This window comes from Mchenga conophoros, linkage group LG11, assembly GCF_057382185.1.
Source record: "Mchenga conophoros isolate Kocher_MC1m ecotype Shallow Benthic linkage group LG11, M_conophoros_male_GT1.1, whole genome shotgun sequence".
Lineage (NCBI taxonomy): Eukaryota > Metazoa > Chordata > Actinopteri > Cichliformes > Cichlidae > Mchenga > Mchenga conophoros.
Window position 1 is genome coordinate 13,802,089 of NC_140536.1, and position 21,234 is coordinate 13,823,322.

At 39.8% G+C, this 21,234-nt stretch overlaps 2 protein-coding genes across 2 annotated transcripts; one reads left to right on the top strand and one right to left on the bottom strand.

Moving 5' to 3' along the window:
* Positions 1-9,583: 9,583 nt before the first annotated feature.
* Positions 9,584-15,763, bottom strand: elovl4a (ELOVL fatty acid elongase 4a). The gene is made up of 7 exons (XM_085291030.1): positions 15,530-15,763; positions 14,515-14,597; positions 13,808-13,995; positions 13,468-13,548; positions 12,810-12,981; positions 11,907-12,034; positions 9,584-11,756 (listed from the first exon to the last, which is right to left on the bottom strand). The coding sequence occupies exons 2-7, from the start codon at positions 14,579-14,581 to the stop codon at positions 11,430-11,432; spliced, it is 963 nt and encodes a 320-aa protein (XP_085147156.1). The 5' UTR covers positions 14,582-14,597; positions 15,530-15,763; the 3' UTR covers positions 9,584-11,429.
* A 719-nt stretch (positions 15,764-16,482) lies between these two features.
* Positions 16,483-19,806, top strand: prelid3a (PRELI domain containing 3A). Its single transcript, XM_085291031.1, has 7 exons — positions 16,483-17,052; positions 17,350-17,518; positions 17,733-17,822; positions 17,913-17,983; positions 18,169-18,271; positions 18,501-18,577; positions 18,699-19,806. The coding sequence occupies exons 1-6, from the start codon at positions 17,021-17,023 to the stop codon at positions 18,570-18,572; spliced, it is 537 nt and encodes a 178-aa protein (XP_085147157.1). The 5' UTR covers positions 16,483-17,020; the 3' UTR covers positions 18,573-18,577; positions 18,699-19,806.
* Positions 19,807-21,234: the final 1,428 nt, after the last annotated feature.

A 21,234-nucleotide genomic window follows, 5' to 3' on the forward strand; every position in this document is an offset into this window, starting at 1 on the left:
GAGGCAGCCTTCATGTACTGCTTTCGGGGGAGTAAATGAGAAATTGCACAGAGAAATCTGTGTGCTGTCCATTTCTCCCAGCAAATTTCTCTGGATGTTTGTTGTGAGAAAATGGAAATGGGTTGAAAGCAGGTTAGTGTGTTAGTCCCAGGGAAAATATATACTGAGGGTAATTTATTCTGTTTGGGAACAGGCTGAACTCAAGGCAACTTCAATTTGATTATGTTATTAGTGGCTCAGATCATGAAGGCCAGACTCATCTGACCAGTTATTTGAAGTTTTCCTTCTTGGCCACGCATCAGTAGATCTCTTATAGATGATAAGAGAAAGCACATATATATCTGAAGTGTTGCATGATGGTTCCAAGATACACAGCTAAAGTGGTGAATAGTTGTTTGCATCACCCCACAGTGAGTGAAATAACAAGTATGCAGGAAGAGCCAGGAATTGACTTGGATTGAAAAGTGGGGATTTGCTATGCTCTGAAGGTTTTATGGCATGGGTTTTCTAGGCTTCACAAACCACAGATCTTGGCCTCCTACGTCTGAACAATCCATTTGCCTCTGTCACTTCAGGCTTTTGCAACAGTATATCTGTTTAAAAAGACAGACAGAGAAGGTTCTGTGTTGTAATCACAGTTTAATCACCAGACAAAATGCTGTCTAGCAGGGCAAATCCACCACTTTGGGACAGGATAGGATGACAGATGTTTGGGGGCTTGCAGTCCCTTTTGCATTGTCACACAGTCACACCCTTCCCCCACTTCTACCCTCTTTCTTTCCTCTGGTATATTCAATTATTTACTTGAATTAAAGTGACAGATGTCTGCGTCATCAAGGCACTTATGTGACAGTCAAGGTTTCTAACTGTGCCTTGTGAAACAAAGGAAGGTGATAACTGGCGTAAAAGTGTGTCCTGTCTCCTGGTTACATGCAGATTTGCAGTTTGGTAGCATATCTCTGTTTAAGTAGTTTATATTCAGCATACTGTGTATATATAACAATTATTTATTTTCATCCAAGTAAATAATTGCTAAGTGGCTTAACAACGAACAAAAAACATTCCTCTGAAAACGACCACAAACAAGAACTACACTGAATCCAAAGAAAAACTTTGAAAGACTTTCAGAAAGCCGGCAAAACTACTGCTCACGATCATCTTAAGAGATTACAAGAAAGTCTGGCTGTTTGGAAGCAAAATATAAAGAGAAATGGGCCTCTCAAGACTTTTGCACAGTACTGTACAGTACAAGCATTATACAATACAATATGATCTCTACAATAGTTACACATTACTTACTCATTGACTCACAGATTAACTCCCAAAGGAAGACTAAACTACACTGAAATGCAGCTGTGGATGGGAAAGAAATGCTTTGTGAGCTGAAAGTCTCAAAGTCCTGTCAGAAGAAATGCCAACTTACAAGTCTATATTCTTGGGTACCAAATCTCATTCCCATCACATTCACTGGTATGAGCACCAGCAGCGGAACTTACCAGGTGGTAAGAGGAGAGAGATGAGCATCCATCTAAAAATAACACCCTCATTGAACTCACACACTCAAGCCTCTCTTTAATTCTCACTTCCTCTATTAATACCAAAACCCTTTATCCCGAATCATCACAGTAACATCAGCATAGACAGAAAACCGGGCCAATGTCACTGTTCGATATTATCAGAAATTATCTGCAGCATGAAGTTGTCATTTCTAATCATCCTTTCCAAATATTATACTGTAGTATTGCTAAATTAGTCTAAACACCATAGTAAAATGCTGATAGCATATGAAAGTATTGGCATGCACACAAGCTTTAAACTTGCTGGATTTTATTTTGCCTTAAATTGATTGTTGAATTGCTTTATTATTTATTAATAGCCATTCTTAAAATAGTCACATGTCACACGAAAATAATTTTTTTTAGACAAAAAGAAAACTCCTTTTTTTCCCTGAAAGGTAGGCTTATTGAAGTCAGTGTGTGTAATGAGTTTCCCCTGTGAGGAACAAAAATGCCTGCCTCCAGCCTCAGTTGTTGTGCTCCAGATATCAATTCAATTCAATTCAATTCAATTTTATTTATATAGCGCCGAATCACAACAAAAGTCGCCTCAAGGCGCTTCATAGATACAGAGAAAAACCCAACAATCATATGACCCCCTATGAGCAAGCACTTTGGCGACAGTGGGAAGGAAAAACTCCCTTTTAACAGGAAGAAACCTCCGGCAGAACCAGGCTCAGGGAGGGGCGGCCATCTGCTGCGACCGGTTGGGGTGAGAGAAGGAAGACAGGATAAAGACATGCTGTGGAAGAGAGACAGAGGTTAATAACAGATATGATTCAATGCAGAGAGGTCTATTAACACATAGTGAGTGAGAAAGGTGACTGAGCTTGTGACAGCGAGGAAAATTGTTACTTTGCTGTGAAATCCACAGGGGAATTTAGTGAAGTAGGCACCTCTGTGTAAATCCAGTCACATGCTAAAGTTGCTGTAATGTATATCGGGCCGTTACCTGTGCAACGTTTCAGGATTGACATCCTGAAAAAATTGCACATGAATAAAATTACACTGATTAAAGTTAAAATAAAGACATAAAATCTTAACCGACATGAATAGTCTAGAAATCTGGCATATAAGACGTTTATGAATCCATTAAAAAGCCTCAGTATAATGCTCCTTATAATTTATTTATAATAAATATTCAGATAATAATGAATATTTCTGAATAAATAAAGAGTATTTATCTACTTGTAATTAAATTTCACTGCCTATTATTGAAAAGTTGAACTCAGAGATTTCTTAGTGCTTTATGCTATGGAGATGCATTTGTCCACCAGAACAGATTGTTAAGACAGAACTGAAAGTGTTATAACGACATTCTGTCATCATCCAAGCAAAAGGCTGCTGATGAGGTTATGGTGTTATGTTACTGAGTTGTGAAATTATTGCGCTGGGTTGAGGAATAATACAAACGTAGTCCATGTGATAGGCCTACCCCTCTGCTAGTGGAGGCCTCCCACTCATAAACTCTGCAGGGGGATTGCATACTCATAGAAACACGTTTCTAAGCCTCTTACACAACAACATGCACATACACACAAAACTTTCACTCACTAAGCCAACCACCCACATACACATATAAGCATGAAAACCCACTTTAACTGTTTATTGCATCAGTGCTCTTTCTCACATAGACCCCAGCTGATTCATGGAGAAATTAAAGCAAGAGGAGGGGAATGGGGGAATAATGGGGATGGGGCTGGGAGGGCTTTGAGAAGATGAATGGGTAGGGGGTGTCTGACAGCTGCTGTATACAGTTGTTATGGAAACCATTGTCTGAACTCATTAACTGGAAGGAAAATTTGGCATGAGTTAAAGGTTTTCTTTTTTTCTTTTATTATCTTAATAGTTTGATGGATTTTAGATTTGCAATATCTAAAACATAGCAGATGTGATTTCATCTAATGAAACCGCCCAGCTATAGGCTACTGCTTAGCTGCATATACACAATGTCCTGTTGGTGAAGGTAATATCAATACTGCTTGATTAATACTGAAAGCTGAGATTTATGTCTGGAAATAGTTTATTTAAACGATATGTGGTGGGAAGCTAACACTATGACAGTATACGCTATTTAATATGGTAATAGACCATGCTAAGCACTGTGCAAAAGTCTTGAGCCACCTCTCATTTCTTTACATTTTGCTTCCATGAAGTGGTCTTGAGCAATAGTTCTCCAGGCTTTTTGAAGGAGTTTTTCTTTGGACATTGGTTGCTTTTTGACTCGTTTTGACTGCAGTCTTTGTACCTGACCATTTTCAGGGGAATAGTTTTTGTTTGTTTCTTAAGCCATTTAACGCTGACCTAATTATTCAGGTTCATTCAACCAGTTTTAATTTGTATTTTGAGGTACTTTTTTACTAGCAGGCTGTCACAAGACCATGTAATTTGGTCACAACTCAGTAGTTGAAACTACAAAAAAAATGCCAGATGATAAGACATAAAATTGTGCTTTTTCAGTACTAAAGCGATTCCCAAAAAGCTATCATCTGAAAGCGTGTGTAGTGTAATAAACCAGAAGAAGCAAATGGAGAGCAAATAAGTTGCAGACCTAAAAATTAATTAAAAAATAAAATATTTAGAGCAAGTGAATGATATCCGAAAGTCATGTCAGTAGACCTGATGCAGGACATGAGCGATGAATCTGACTTTGTCCGCTGAAGCCTCATCTGAAATGGTATCAGTGGAAGGATGGGTGTCCAGAAGCAATTCTTAAGGAAGGAGAACTTACTAAACGCTATAAAAGCTTTAAAGAACGGAAAAGCCCCAGGACCTGATGGTTTTTGTAGTGAATTTTATAAAGAATTTCGTGAGCTGTTAATAGACCCATTACTTAATATGTTTAATTATTCGTTCTTGCATAATAGATTACCTCAGACTCTAAGGGAAGCTAATATTTCTCTTATTTTGAAGAAGGGGAAGTGTGCAGAGTCTTGTTCCTCTTATAGACCGATAGCTCTTCTAAATGTGGACCGGAAGATACTTTCTAAAATATTAGCTACTCGACTCGAAATTCTCCTGCCTGTAATTATTAAAGAAGATCAAACAGGCTTTATAAAAGGCCGTAATTCTCGTAATGATGTCAGGCGCCTTCTCAATTTAATTCAGGCTGCTCAGCAAAGGAACGTGGGCCGTTTGGTGCTTTCTCTGGATGCTGAAAAAGCTTTTGACCGGATAGAATGGACTTACTTATTTTACACTTTAAATAAATTCAGTCTTGGTGATAATTTCATTAAGTGGGTAAAAATTTTGTATGATAATCCTCAGGCATCCATCTTGTCTAATGGACTGAAATTAGATAGTTTCTCATTGTATAGAGGAACGAGGCAAGGCTGCCCACTGTCACCTCTTTTGTTTGCTATTGCCATCGAACCGTTAGCCGAGGCTATGAGGACGGCACCTGATGTACGGGGCTTGCAAATCGATTATGAGCATAAGATCAGTTTATATGCAGATGATGTTTTAATATTTATTTCTGATCCAGAGACATCAATACCGGCTTTACTTAACATTATTGATTCATTTAGTCAATTTTCTGGTTTTAATGTAAATTTGACTAAGTCAGAGGCTATGTCAATTGGGAGCCTTAATTCATTGCCAACTGGACTGTTTTCTTTCCCCTTCAAATGGTCCCCCACAGGTTTTGTATACTTAGGGATATTTATAACTCCAAAATGTAAACAAATGTATAAAGCAAATTTTGTCCCTCTGTTCGAGAAGGTAAAGCAGGATTTGGAGAGATGGAATTCCCTACCCTTTTCCTGGCTAGGACGTATAGCTTTGATTAAGATGAATATTTTGCCTCGACTGTTATATCCTGTTCAAATGATTCCAGTTATATTTTCAAATAGGGTGATGAAGGATCTGAATGGCTGGCTAAGCTCTTTTACATGGAGTAAACGCAGACCAAAACTTAAGATGGCTACACTGCAGCTCCCAGGTTCAGTAGGGGGTTTAGATTTAGCAAATATTAGAACATATCAATTGAGTACTCACATGAGCTATATTCATGACTGGGTCACAAATAATTTACACTCTATCTGGTTGGGGATTGAAACCTCTCTTTCAAAGTATCCATTAAGGGACTTACTGTTCTTTAAGAACTTTAAAGATATTAGATTGAGCTGTCACACTTAATACACTTAAGGCCTGGCAGTCAGTATGTCGAATTGAGGGAAGGTTGAAGTTAACATCTGTGTTTACCCCTATTGTGAATAATCTTGACTTTCAACTGGGGATGTTCGATATAGGTTTTAAGGAATGGAAGAACAAAGGAATTCACAGACTGAGGGACTTATTCTCCGACGATGTTATGCCGTTTGACCAAATGGTTGAGAAATATTCTCTCCCCAAACATGACTTTTTCTGTTACTTACAGATGAGGCATTATATCTTGCATAGTACTAACTTTAGTGAGAGTCATGAAGTCTCTCCTGTTGAAAAATTATTATTTTTAACAGATAAAGAGGTACCTGTGAAGATATTTTATAAGGCTTTATATTCTGTACCTTCAGTGATGTCACAGAGGCTTAAAGGCACATAGGAAAGGGAGTTAGGTATAGCAATCAATGATGAGGAGTGGAAAGATGTCTGGAGTTACGCCAAATCAATCTCAGTTTGTAATCTTACCAAAGCAAAACAGTTGAAAATCATACACAGAGTGCATATATCCATATTTCGCAGACATCAGTATAATCTTACACTTTCACCCATGTGCCTCAAATGCAAGACAGAAATTGGTACCCTAACTCACAGCTTCTGGTCATGTTTGAAATTGCAAAAATTTTGGTCTAATGTGTTATCTGAAATGGAGAAGATTTTTGGTTGTGAATTGGAGATGGACCCTCTGTCTCTCATACTGGGCCTCCCCAGCCGGCGGTTAATATCCAAGAATAATAGGAGATTGTATTGTGTTCTCACCTATGCAGCAAGGAAGAATATACTACTCCAATGGATTAATAAAAAAGCACCAACTATTAAAGATTGGCAAAGAGTAGTGTTGGATCTAGTGCCATTGGAATATCTTACATGTGTACTGCACTCAAAAACAGACCAATTCTTTAAGGTGTGGGAACCATACTTGAATTATGTGGAACCTGACATCTCTAATATTATGTTACAAGGATTCTCTTGAGTGTTTAAACTGCAACGTACTACTGGGACCACAGGTATTGTACTGTATTGTATTCTCTCTTTATTTATTTTTTTTAGATGGACCTAAGCTGGTGTTTTGTGCTTAGTTATCAGTCTGTTTGTTTGTTTGTTTTTGTTTTGTTTTGTTTTGTTTTTATTTTTGGTTCTGAATTGTACACTTTATTATGTTATATAATTATGTACTATTTGTGAAAACAGAAAAACTAATAAAAAAAACTTCTTTTTTTTTTTAAAAAAAGGAAGGGGAACAGGGATAAAAGGCTAATGTATGGCAAATTATACAAGAAATGGACTAAAAATCAGTGTCAATCAGTCGTATCAAGTGACAAATCCAAATTTGACATGTTTGGTTCAAATCATTGTTAGTAAGGTGCAACCTTTCTATCTCATTGTGGTGGAATGAAAATATAAAGCAGAAAAATACTTAAGTTCAGCACTTTTGTAAATATACTTACTTTCCAACTCTGAGCTAAAGGCTGTTTTACAGATTAAGGTAATAAAAATAACCTTAACTTTCCAAATTGTCATGGTCCCTCAGTCCTCCTGGCTTCTGCTCCAGGTTCTATCTTTTATCTGTTTCCCCCTTGTTTTTTCTATCTCTCCTCTCTGTGCTCATTTGTTTGTGTCTGTTTGTGGGCGGGACTTCGCGGTTCACGTCTCTGACTGAACACTCTGCTCTAATCACTCACCTGCCCCTGATAATGGAGGACCCTACTTAAAGGCTGAGGCTCAGCCTCTGCTAGATCATTGAACTAAACAGTTAGTTGTAACCCTGGCTCCTGTTTTTGCTCTGCTTCTTCCTTTGTGCATTTTGATATTGATGTGCAAATAAAGCAATGAACCAGTACCGAACCACTTCATCAACTGTATTGAAAATAGGATCGTTCATTCAAAGCTTCGTTTCAGCGACATCTAGTGGTGAAATATCAGCGCATCGGTATCAGACAGCCATCACTAACTTTTGTTTCTCTGTTCCTCTTGCACAGGTTCCTGGATTCCCTCCCCTGGTGTGGTGAGCCTGAATTGAGCATGAGAAAATTGTGCATGGCGGATGTTTGGACCCTCCCCCCGGAACATAATTTGCTGTTTGCATATTTGTGATTGTTGTAGATAGTTTCTTCACTGTTAAAAAAAGCAACAACAACAAAACAACCCGCACTGATCTGAGATCTTCCAAGTCTGCACCTGAGTCTACCAGTCTATTGGCCTTGACAGAATAATCCAGCCAAGAAATGGACTCTGCAGACTAACACTGTGAGCTGAACCCTCGCCTCCCAGTTGGACTAGCACGAGCAAATACTCCTAGGGTCACAATGTCTGCCATGGATCAAACAAATCAAACCTGTTCTCTCCAGTCCATTATGCCCTCCTTCCATATTCCCACCATCTGATGGTTTTTGATGAAGAACCTAAACAGTATGCTGAGAACTGGGATCATTTGATTCACATATCTATTGAAAACTTAGGTCTATTCTCTTCATATCATGAAACCAGGCAGTACATTATGTTTATGACAAGTTATTTCCATTTAAAAACGTGGTCAGTGTAGTGAGCACACAATTTAATATTTGATGCTCATTTTAATGTGACCAATCTCCCCCATTGTTTTTTAAACCTGGAAATCCACATTAAGGGTAAAAACACAAACTTGATTCAAACACATTTTTCAGGCCTTGTCAGTATTAGGTTCGACCAGCCTTTGCCTTCAGAACTGCTTTAATCTCCATGGTACAGATTCAACAGAGAAACATTCATCTGAGATTTTGCTGCAGATCCATGATCTCTGTTTCCTGTTTCACTATTTCCCAGAGGTGCCCTGTTATATGGTGACTGTGGAAGCCGCAAACACACCTTCATGATCAGGAAACCAGTCTGAGATGACATGAGCTTTGTGACATGGTGCGTTATCCTGCTGGAAACAGCCATCATTAGATCGATAATCTGCAGTCACAAAGGGATGGACACAGTCAGCACCAATATGTAATTAAGCTGTGGAATTCAATGGGTACTCAGCTGGCAATACAGGGTGCAAAACAACCAACACCTTTACATCATCCCCCACCAGCCTAGACCGCTGAAACAAGTTAGGATGGATCCATACTTTTATGTTGTTCATGCCAAATTCTGACCCTACAATCTGAATGCAGCAGAAATCAAGACTCATCATACGAGGCAACCTTTCTCCAGAATTCTGTTGACTAATTTTGGCACCAGTGTGAATTGTAGCTTCAATTTCCTTCTTTTTAGCTGAAAGGAGTGGCATCCAGTATATTCTACTGCTGCTGTAGCCCATCTGCGCCAAGGTTCAGTTCAAGTTTATTGTCATATTCAGAAAACATTGTAGCAACATTTACCCTTAATGAAATTCTTAGACTTAGACTGTTACCCAACTTTACATGAACATATAGAAAGTGTTAAAAAATGTTAAGAAGAATTTAAAATTAAGGGATTTAAGGTTCGATCTGCTGGGTAAATGCACTTCTGTATCTCATAAATTACTGTCAACAAGGCATTTTCAGCCAAAGAAATGCAGCTCACAAAATATCTTTTCTTTTTAAGACCATTCTTTGGAAACCACATAGATGGTTGTGTGAGGAAAATCCCAGCAGATCAGCAAATATTAAATACAAATCTGTCTGGCCCCAGCAACCACGCCACATTCAAGGTAATTTAAATCACCTTTTTTCCACATTGTGATGCTCAATTTGACCTTTCCCATGTATGCATTGATTTGCTGCCACGTGATTGGTTGATTAGATATTTGCATTAACAAGCAGTTGTACAGGTGTACCTAATGAAGATTCTGGTAAGTGCTGAATGAAAATATCTTTGTTAAAGACAAACTGCACCATGAAGGAGACAATTAAACCAAGTCAGCATTTGTACAGGCATTCAGTTTAGTTTAATCTGAAGAGAGTTCAAAGATAAGATATTAAAAAGAAAAAAGGAAGAAATTAAAAACAGAAGCAATGTTGACTTATAAAACGCCCAAGCAGAAAAGGCAGGAACATTCCCAAATGAGCAGTGTCCAAAATATCACAATATAATATGTACAACACAAAAAGAAGACAAATACATAGACAATTACTCTTAGCAAGGTGGAAAACAGTATTTACATAACAATAAATAACCAATAAATAAAATGACATTGAAACACATTAGCTGAAAGATGAAATAAGCCAGGAGTTGTTCATATATATCAGGCTGATCATTTATGCTCCATATACTACAGACAGTGGTAATGCATACATAGTTCTAATAGATGCACACAAAGTCTTTTTATGTAGAAATCATTATCTTTTATCTTTTCTAATCCAAATCTTGTTTCTGATAAATTTACATTCAAGCCTGCTCCAGGCATGAATTCAATCTGAAAAGTTGACTGAATACGTAAAGGAGTTTTTCTCAAAGAAAACAGCGCTGAAGGCAGGTTTAGTTAACGTGATGTTTTGTTTCTTTAAAAAAAGGTAGCAGCTGTAAGCTAGCTCTGAATTCTCTACAAGTACAAAAGGGAAGCCAGAATGCCACCATGTCGTCAGCACATTACATCTTCACCAGGGTCTAAGACGAACGACAACTTCTGAGAGGACAGAATATAAAAAGACAAGTAAACATCAGCAAAGACACAACGCAGCCAGCTTCGCTGACGGGGGTGGGGTGGTGGTGGGGGAACACTGAGATAGTCATCAGATTCATCATTTATCTGAATAACATTTATTACATTTCATCACATTACATACAGGTAAGGATATGCAAAATTGGTTATGGTTGTAAATAGAAATAATAATTTGTCACCCCCATGTGAGCTGAAGCTAATCTTTTCATCTTAAAAGCAGCAGTGGAACAGCATCATCCAATCAGGGTTGACAATTCATTTACTCCTATTTCTATGTACCCCTATGTATCTCTGCATATGGATTTCTTCTTCTCCTTTACATATATATACATATATATATATACATATATATATATGTATATATATGTATACTTGTGCGTTAATGGATGACAGCTCAAAAGTGAGCATTTATATCCCATAAATAAATTAGTGTAAATAAGACAGTTTCATCCGCACAACTAAGTGGCTACCTGTAGGAGTGTCAGTTTGCAGCACACAGGTGCTGTAAACTCAAAGTCTCACCTGTGCAACGTCAACAACGTGTAAATAATATGAGGACAAAACTGACACGATAGTGTACGTTATCGTCAGCTTTGTATCTGTACAGGTAAGCAACAAAAAATAAGAATACACTCAAATATAAATAGACATTTCTGTTATCATGTGTATTCCTGTCTCAGTATAGCAGTTTCTAATTGCTTTTTACCAGCTCAGATGCATTAAATGCAACTTTCTCACTTTTCAGGCTTCGATTTTAACTAGCTAAAAGTCACTCATGGAAGCAGGTCTACTCAGCGCCACAATAAAGAGAAGGAATACAAAGCTCTGTCTGACACCAGAAACTGTTGTATTTGGTGTTGTGATAATGGTCATCCGGTGTATGACCAGCGATCACCTTTTAGTAACAGAATGGTCCTCTCTTAACAAAAAATGCCTGCCTCGTATTTTATATACAACTCAGATCATGGCTTAAATAAACTCATCCCACCTGATCATCCACTTATCTAAATCTTCCTCAAAGTAAGTCTTTCATGTTTTAGCACGATCAGCCTAGAAACCAAGCAAGGCCCTACCTCACCTGAACCTCTTTGACTCACCCTCCTTTAATCTCTTTTAGCTCGTCCTTTCCTCTTTCTCCTCCCAGAGTTCTCCTGGGGTTTCTCCTCTTTGCTCCCCATCAGCATTGCTCCGTTGGCAGCTTTGCTGAGGCCGTTGAGGGTGCCATTAGAAACAGCCTTGCCGGCTTTGGAGGAAGAGGACACGTCGCGACGTGCGGGTTGCTGGCGGCGGTAGGTTTGATAGTAGAAGTTGCCAAACAGGACGATGAAGGTGATGGCGTAGCAGATGAGGGAGTAGTGCATCCAGTGGGGGAAATCGCAGTTGACATAGAGAGACAAGGCCGTGTGACCGATGGTGACATGGAACTGAACCTGAGCCCCAAAGAGAGAATAAGAGTTATGCTTTTGCACCATATTGTGTTTTCACTGTTCTTTCATAGCAAGAAGAATGATTTTCAGTCAAATGATCCCTACAATCAATATATTTAATTTCAAAATCAGCCACCCTGGAAATCAACCTACCATCTGGATAATTGTCAGATACTTCTTCCACCACAGGTACTTTTGGATCTTAGGTCCACAGGAGGCAAGACCGTAATACAGGTACATCAGGACATGGATCATCGCATTCATATGTGCACCAAAGAATGCTGCAGTAGAAGAAACAATAAGTTTTTAATTTTGTTCTGCTTACTATAGTTAAAAAAAAAATCTTAAACTGAGTTGCTTTGAACTCCTGCTGTCTGTATCCAATAAAAAGACAATAGTTGAGGGGGTGGGAGATACAAACAAGTGTAGGTCCAGGGGCCCCATGAATCCAGATTAAACTATCCAAGCTACATATGACGATACTATGCTTGTGGGTTTCAGTGAAATTTGTCATCTAGCTTCCTCATCAGTGTTCAGACTCAGTTTACTCTCAGTCACAATCATCTACTTGCAAATATACATATAGCTGCACCTGCGTTTACTAATTAGCAAGTGATAGTGTGTTATCATGCTAAATACATACTGTGAACATGATAAACATTGTACCCAATAGTAAACTTCAGCGATTAAATGCTATTACTCTCAACATGTTGCCTTGTTGGCATTAGCACTTAGCTCAAAGTGCTCCTCTGCCTGTGGTATACCTTTACAGAGTTGCTAGCATGGCTGTTAATATGCAGATGCATATTATAAAAAAAATAAGCTCAACAAACAACAATAATGAATACATTTACCAGTAGTGAATAAAAGGTTTATAGACAAGTAGCTCCACATGTTTGGTTTAGCTTCCTGAAGCACCCACCAAGGGATTTGTGTCTCTTCCCAGCCCTCACCCAGTATAAACCACAAAACTACAGAGCCGGTGAAGGCTTTATCAACAGCAATGCTGATAAATTCAGCATATAGCTGATGTCTGCTGTGTTGTGAGCTACTCACACTGTCCTCCTGCCACCCACTTGATGCCAATCCACCAGAGCGTGAACATGGAGCAATGATGGTAGACGTGAAGGAAGGTGACCTGGTTAAATTTTTTCCTCAAGATGAAAAACACAGTGTCCAGATACTCAATGCCCTTGGAGATGAAATACCACCACAGAGCTCCTGCCACCTGACTCCCACAGAAATAAAGAAGGAGAAGAAAAAGACTGTTAACATATGAACATATATGATCAAGAGCTACATGTGCGTGAACTCTGATTTTGGAAATCTTAACCTCAACCCGAGACTGACTCACTTGTGGTTTCTGTTTCAAACTACGTCATGGAGCAACAGGAAGGAAGGTGAAACTGAACACCATTCAACTCCGGCTTGTACTTTTTTCTGATAACAGGCCCATGCTCTAAATGTATGGACGCCGCTCATGTTTCTAAAAGCTCTCTGAGTGACGTGTCCCTGGCAGGCTGACTGTAATTTTCTGAACCATGGGTACAGTGGAGAATTATTAACAGGTAGGGATCTGGTTCCAAGGAAACTAATTATTGTAGCCACAAAAGTCTTAAGATAGTAAGTTACATAAACAGCTGAAGTCCCACTACTATATTCAGAGTTTATCTATGCAAGTGTGTGTGTGTGTGTGCACGCTCTGAACACTCACCCTGACTTCATTGGGATCATCTGAATAATCCACCGATTGACAAATGTAACTGTATCTGGCTGCTCGCGTTGCCATAAACAGCTGAAAAAACAAGAGTGTCCATTGAGTCACTGCTATCAAGCATACAGTGATAATGGCAGAGAAAAGAAGAGATGGAGTGCAGACAAGAGCATGAGTACACTGTAATTAGGTTAGTCTAAACCCAGAGGACAAAACGGCTGCTGTAACGTATCAACTCGGGAGCACAGTTAACGCTGGAATAAGAGGATATCAGATTTAATTCACTGACTGCAGTTATTGGACACGTGCAAGTAACAATCAAAACAATGTGACAATCTACCTCTTTAAAGATGAAGAAGTTGAGGAAGACCATGCTGAAGTTGTAGACAATAAGGGTTTTGCGGAGCTGGAAGGGCTCTCTGTTCTTCATGTATTTGGGCCCAAGCCAGAGAAAGAGGAGGTAGGAGGTGCTGATGGCGAGCGTGGGTAGGGGGTTGTCCATCAGGGGCCATTTCTCCACACGCTTGTCTGACAGAAACATGTTTTCATAGAGTTACATAAATATTCGTAATATTTGCATTGCACTGATGCAGCGTGGGTTCAGTATATTTTGAGAGGAGTGCTCGTGCTGAGTAGTAGTGCAGATAACAGATAATATCCTGCAGGTGGATGCCCAGTGGTCAGTTTGATGGTGATACTTTGAGAGAGCATCCAAGTATATCCTGGGTTGATAAAGGGTACAGGGCCTGTTACTGGGTGTAGCAACATAAATACATACTGCGGTATATTGCAGTACATATATAGCTACTATATGTCCTAAAGTATTGAGTAATTTGTTAACAAATTGCCAGTGATGCACTATTCTTATACTAACTCCCTCTATAATGACTCACAGCAGCAAGAACCCTGCAGAGTGATACATAATATCTAAGGCTGGACACATGGGCAAGTGAATGTGCATTTACTCACTGATAAATACAACTTCTCTGATCTTAAAATATCTCACACAGATGCTCTCAGGCATGCCGGATGTTTTGAAGGTATTACCTGCAATAGTGAGGGTCCATTTGTAGAACTCTATGGTGTCGTTGATTAAATGTGTGATGATCTCCATGGCTGGGGTAGTTAACCTGAAATAAAACAGACAACCATTTAATAAACAGAGCTAAATTCACTGAGGTTGAGTGGTGTCATTATGTAGAAGAGCAATAACAGGGAAAAGACATCTTAATAATGGCAATAATTTTATTTTAACACCACTCCTCAGAAAAGTAATCAAATAAATAGATCAATAGGCCAACGGGAGGTCAGTTATATGATAGGAGTTTGGTGCTCCATGAGGCCTTGGTAGTTGGGCAATAGGGTTCATTGCGCACAAAAGCTGGGAACACAAGCTGGTAGAGCGCATGTGTCAGCAGATTTTTGGTTTGAACACGACCAACAGCCAACCTGGTGACTCTTCGAACGAGAAGATGCCTTACATACTTTTACAATGAAATGCCTCATCTCCTGTAAAGAGAGCCAGGATGAAATACTCTGACTGTGGATTGCACATTCATACGCAGGGTGTGATTTAACGCTCCTAAAAAGGTGCACCACCCCCCACCTCCCTCTCCTCCCCTTTCTCTCTCCGGCGGATCAAGCGATGCTGCAGCATCTGCCATATTCCTGCACGCGCTCTACACAAAAACCGATCAGAGAATAAGACAATAATTGCAATTTATATGGAAGTTAAGATTCGTATTTAATACGCATATCTCTAAAAGCTTTTATTGCGATAAAAGCTTTATTGCATGCGTTTTAAAAAGCCCACTCTGTGTCACGGGTTTGCTTTCTGCGGCATGCAATCCCGGCCTTCAACCACGGGCTGCACGAGCAGTCTTATTGTCAGCCTGATCTCTCAAAAACTCACAGCTGATTGTATCTATGCGCCATTAAAACAACGCTTTCCACAAAACACATGATCTGACACTCAACGTCTGCATGCATCGCACAGTAGGCCACAATAGCGACATTTGTCTCGCCTTCACCTCCGCGCGGATGAGGATGCTCGTTTCCTTACCGTGTCGGTGCTTTAAAAGAAAATCCCACTATTTTTACATTCAGTGCAAGGTCACGCGATGCGCGTTAATCCGACCTCCAATCTCCTGATAGACTTTTATGTGACCTGATGAATTGTTCCGTTATTTGGAGTGAAACAGACGGGCCGCTGAATGAACGGCAATGGCACGAAATTCTCGTTAAGGGACCATACTAGCCTCCACTGCGCGTCTGCTTCTATGAATACCAACAACACGAGCGTAAATCCAAACAGTTATTATGTTGTACTTCCGGTTATATTTCAAAAATAATAAGATTTTGTTCCCAACTGATTGCACCCCACCCCAATGATCTTATATTATTATAATAATATTATATGATAATAATAATAATAATAATAATAATAATAATAATAATAATAATAATAGTTTCGTCTTGATGCATTCTCAATCATCCAGGTAAGTAAATCTCCAAAAGTTGATTGCGTTCATCTCGACGTAGCGTATTATTATTATTATTGTCATTATTATTATTATTATTATTAATAATAATAATAATCATTAAATAATATTATTATTATTGTCTATATGGTTTGGTTTGTTGTTTTTCTATTTTTCTTTTCTTTTCTCCTTTTTAATAGCGCACTTTGGGTTTTTATTGGAAAGGACTTACCCTTTATTTCCGGTTAGGTTTACGATCTCCTTCGTGCAACTTGACTCAACCCCGCTCCTTTGCTGCCACTTGTCGGTGGATGAGGGAAGGATGCTTTGCACATGCGCACAAATTGAGACGGATGCAGCAACAAGCGCTTCACCAGCTTTAGTCAAGTCAGCCGGACACAAGCAGAGTCAGACAGGAAGAGCGGTACCCTTCGCAGAAATCTCATTGGAATACACTCATTGAAAGTGTTGCATCATAGTGCATTAAAGAGTTGTATAAACGCCATTAATGATACAAATTAAGAGATATGATTGCAGTTTAGGGCGCTGTTCATTACGAGTACATTCATATAGAAAAATTCTGACACTAATAAAAAGATTAATGCTAATTAACGTTTATGAACTGTATATCTCCATGAGATCGTCCACATACTCTACGTGATGTCGGTAAAACCAGTGTCGTCGACTGATCAGGACACTCGAGCGAGGATTTTATTCTGAAATGTGCGACCTGACTCCTGTATCTCACTATGTGACTTGACGCTACTTGCCTCCGCAGTTGCACCGGCTTCTTTTGTGTCCTAGCGGGACGATTTACTTGAATTCATCCATTACAGGCCATCTGCCTGTCGTCGCCGTGACGCGGGGATCGCAGGGTGTTTTGCGCAGTTTTTACGCGAAGCTGATATGCGGAGAAAAGCTGGGATGTGTTCCCTGGACTCACTGCATTGATGTTCGTGAGCTTCTGTCATCACAGGCCTCATTCTCCCATTACTGGAGCTAGTTCCTCATTATAATGGTGCGGTGAAAAGGGCGTTTTGTTCCGCGATAAGGTCAACAGACTGACATATAAAATGAAAATTTGGAGCACGGAGCATGTTTTCAGGTTGGTCAGCACACTGAGCCGGCATGTCCTTGTCTTTAACTTAATGTAACCCGGTGCTTTAAACGGTGAAGCTCATGGCTCCATATCTCCAGTCAGTCTGCTCTATGTTAAGTCATGATGGTAAGTCTTTATATGGGCTTGACACCAGGAGGCGTGCCACTGATGATGTTTCAAGGATGATCACTAACCACACCTGTCCAAGCCAGAGTGTGTCTTTCAGAAACCAACAATGGAAGATTTTTGATGGCTGCTGTTGTAACCACATTTAAACGTTATCTTGTCCTGGTCTGTGTGCAGTTACCCTTGGGAGACGGTGATCAAGGCTGCTATGAGGAAGTACCCCAATCCCATGAACCCTAATGTGATCGGGGTGGACGTGTTGGACCGCAGTCTGGACACAGAGGGCCGGCTTCACAGCCACAGACTCCTCAGCACAGAGTGGGGCCTACCGGCTATCGTCAGAGCGGTCAGTCATCAGCAGATACAGATATATGAAATGGTTCTCAATGTCTTGCAGGGGTTCCGTGTTTCAAAGGAATGACAGCACAACAATTCATTCACCTGAAGTGACTACAAACACTTCAGGTGAATGAAGTGTTTGTAGTAATTAGGCTGTTGCCAGTACAGGTTTGATTGCTGGTGTGATTTAGTGTGTCTGTGCTGTATATTTCTGTCTGTAGATACTGGGAACCAACCAGACACAGACCTATGTGAAGGAACATTCCATAGTTGATCCAGAGGAGAAAAAGATGGAGTTGTGCTCAACAAATGTAAGTTAATATGGAGGCTTGCAGCTTGATAAATGCTTTTAAACAAAGTGTGGCACAGACTTTGTCACCATCTACCCTTTTATTTTCCAGATCACTCTAACTAACCTCATATCTGTGGATGAGAGGCTTCTTTATAGACCACACCCAGAAAATCCTGAGGTGTAAGTAGTCTAACTTTTATTTTATTTGCATGTGTTTAGAATGAATACCATCAGTCCATTTTTAAAGGGCTAAGAGATAGGAGCCAGAATCAACGTGACACTATTTTTTTGCAGAAACAAGATGTTACGGTAATGTTTTTCTGTTTAACGATGTCTCTGCCATCGCCTGTGCTCTCTCTGCTCAGGACTGTCCTGACCCAGGAAGCCATCATTACAGTGAAGGGAGTCAGTCTGGGCAGCTACCTGGAAGCCATGATGGCCAGGAGTATGTCAGCTAACGCCAGGAAGGTAACACATAATATGTTTCTCTTTTTATTTGTCTTTTGCACCCTGATTTGATGATGAATGCAGATTCAAATAATACAGTCTTTGCATGTCTTCTAAGTGGGCCTCTGCTTTCTCTGCTAGTTTCTTTACCACTCTGGCAGAAGCACAGTCAGTGGTTTACAACCCCACCAGGATGTTCACTGGGCCTTGGTCTTGTTTTTAACCTTTCTTTCTCTCTGTGAATCTGTAGGGTTGGGATGCTATTGAGTGGATTATTCAGAACTCTGAAAGAGAAAATGTTCCTCTCTGTGACATTTACTAACGCTGGTAACTCTTCTTTTTGCCTTTCTTCGCAACTTTCTTCTTCATTCATACCTCTGAAAATCCCCAAAGTTGTAAGTGCACAGAAGCCATAAAATTCTTAGAGCTTCTTTGTTTGAATTTACAGATGTTGAAGTGTACAGTGGCAACTATTTTCCCTGGCTACACCTCATAAACAACTGGCGATCCTCAGCATTTCCAGCATTTCTCTGGCCGGTGGTGGTCTGAGAGGTTTTTTTCTGGATTTCTGTCTGAAACAGCACTGGAAGAACAAACAAAAAGTAACATTTTTGCCAAAGCTGAATGATTATTAAAAAGTATTAGAGTAGATTTTAAGAGATAAGGGGCCAACTGTGGTAGGCATAACTCATTGCTCACTGACTACTCATTAACTCATTAGCTGTTTAAAGAAGTGTTAGCAAAACAGAGAGCTGCATCAGCTTCACTGAAGGACCACCTGAAAACACTGTTTGAAATATTATATTACAGATGACTTTCACACCATGCCATATTATTTTTAAAACTACGGAGGAAGGATGCAAAAGGTGACGACGTGGTACAATGTTACTAGTATGCAACCAACTTCATGATTTTATTTGAACTAATGTAGATTTTGTGTAGTGTCACACAACAGAGACTATAGTAGGAGTTTAAATTGGAAAGTTTTTATTGGTGCTTATTACTTGTTACAACGGGGCACAGACTGTAGATCATGTCCGCATGATAGTAGTAAAAAAAAAACTGCAAGAATGTGGGAGTGGGAAGAAAAATATTTCGACAATATCAGTTCTTTGACTTACTATCACAAAAACAAGATGGGAATGTATCATTAACATCGCCTTCTTTCTGTACTCTCAAAGCATCAATACACCGGCTTCTTTTTGATGTAGCATGGGCAGCAGGTTTGCAAGCAGGTTACTGAGGAAGAGGAGGATCGTGCAGGTTATACAAACGCACACAGGCTAAACCATTTATAATGGCCTTAAGATGATGCCGGTGTATTGTTGCTTTGAGGGCAGTGCAATGCCTTTGCCAGTCACACCTGTCATGCTTCCACATGCTGAACTACTCCATAACCTGTATACCCTGACGAGCAGGGCAGTACTGTATGTGCAATTCTGCATTGGGAGAAGCACAGCGTGCTAAATCAGCTTTCTGAGTAAAATTTTAAAAAATTACATATTTGTATAAATATTATTTATTTAACAATGTGTGATAAAACGTAAATTATTTCATGTGTGTGTGGGTGTGTGTTCATTTCATGGGGGGAAAACGTTACTTTTTCTTTTTCTTTTATTTGTAACTTGAAACAGTTGTCTTTCTGCAATGATTAAAAAAGTGCTTGAAAAATTGCTGAAGTCATTTAGATTTTCACTTCAGAGCCACAGTGTCAGTTTATAGCATGAATCTCTCTATACAAGGCTGACACTGCCTGAATGCTTTGGTTTGTGTCAATAACACTCACATTTGAAAAGAAGCATAAATCTGAGGCAAACCTCTCAGTAACTGTTGCACCATGACCACAGTGAACATACCAAGAGTTTTTTAAACTGCAGTGTAGTTCATCATTTGTCCAATTGGGGGCACACAGATACCTATGGTGCGGCCTCTGTTCACCTCCAGCAAGAAACCTAGAAAATGTTTAAAAATTGTCCTCATGTAAGCTCATTGTATACGCCGTTCAATAAATAAAGGAAACTTCTTTTTTTTTTTAATTAACGGCGCACTTAATGATCACGGTATTACACAAAGTCAGTTAAACTTAAGGCATATCAGTCTATCGAGTTTTGTGAATTCATTATGCTTGCTTTGGTAAACATGAAAGTTACGAGGTTCACCGATTAGGGGAAAAATTACAAGACAACCCCCCTAAGAGGGAATGGTTTTACAGGTGGTGCCCACAGAACCATTGCTCTCTCCTTTTCCCTGCTGCCTGATTTCTCTCTAACCCTGCTTTTTGCTTGCATCCTTATCACTACTGGTAACATGAGACAGTACCTGCAGCCCATTCAGGCTGCACAAGTAGACCAGGTCCTCCAAAAATGGCACATCAATGTATGCTGTTGCAGGAATGTTTACCGTCTCAAAAGTGTTGCAGAGATCCCACGAGAGGGGCCATTACACAGGAAGAGAGGGAGGTAACCCAGCAGCACCAGTATCTGCTCCTTTGTGCAAGAGAATGGGGTGCCAGTGTTGGGCCTGGCAATTCTGGTGTTACTAAGAGAATGCACACTAAGCTGCATGGTACTGGTCTGAGAACTTCAGTCCCACTAAATTATGTCAGGACATCATGCCAAGTCTGTTACTTCCCATTTTGGTCAGAAACATGCAGACAAGTAGCCAGCTGGAGGTCATTTTGTAGGACTCTAGCAGCACTCATGCTTGCACAAAATAAGTCCTGCCTAGCTCTCCTCAGATCTTCACACACTGGAAACCGTTCTCAGACACACTAAATTTTCTTGCGCGCACGCGCACACACACACACACCCTGGAGGAGCTGGACTACCTGTCTAACCTCCAGCTACCAGGAGTGATGGGGAAACTAGCAAGAAGCTTCCTTATTTTGCAGTTGTTTCCACTCCAGAGCACTTGTCACTTTCATTTGCACCAAGGAAAGTGAACTGGTGTACAATGGATTCCGCTTCCTTAGTGGACAGATTGAT

Excerpts from the sequence above, each read along its gene's own strand:
- elovl4a (XM_085291030.1), bottom strand. The coding sequence starts at position 14,581 with ATGGAGATCATCACACATTTAATCAACGACACCATAGAGTTCTACAAA. Across the intron at positions 12,035-12,809 it reads GTGGGTGGCAGGAGGACAGT|CATTCTTTGGTGCACATATG; the intron begins GTGAGTAGCTCA and ends CTTCTACTGCAG. Across the intron at positions 11,757-11,906 it reads ATCTGACAATTATCCAGATG|GTTCAGTTCCATGTCACCAT; the intron begins GTAGGTTGATTT and ends TTTGGGGCTCAG.
- prelid3a (XM_085291031.1), top strand. The coding sequence starts at position 17,021 with ATGAAAATTTGGAGCACGGAGCATGTTTTCAG. Across the intron at positions 17,053-17,349 it reads AGCACGGAGCATGTTTTCAG|TTACCCTTGGGAGACGGTGA; the intron begins GTTGGTCAGCAC and ends GTCTGTGTGCAG. Across the intron at positions 17,984-18,168 it reads CACCCAGAAAATCCTGAGGT|GACTGTCCTGACCCAGGAAG; the intron begins GTAAGTAGTCTA and ends CTCTCTGCTCAG.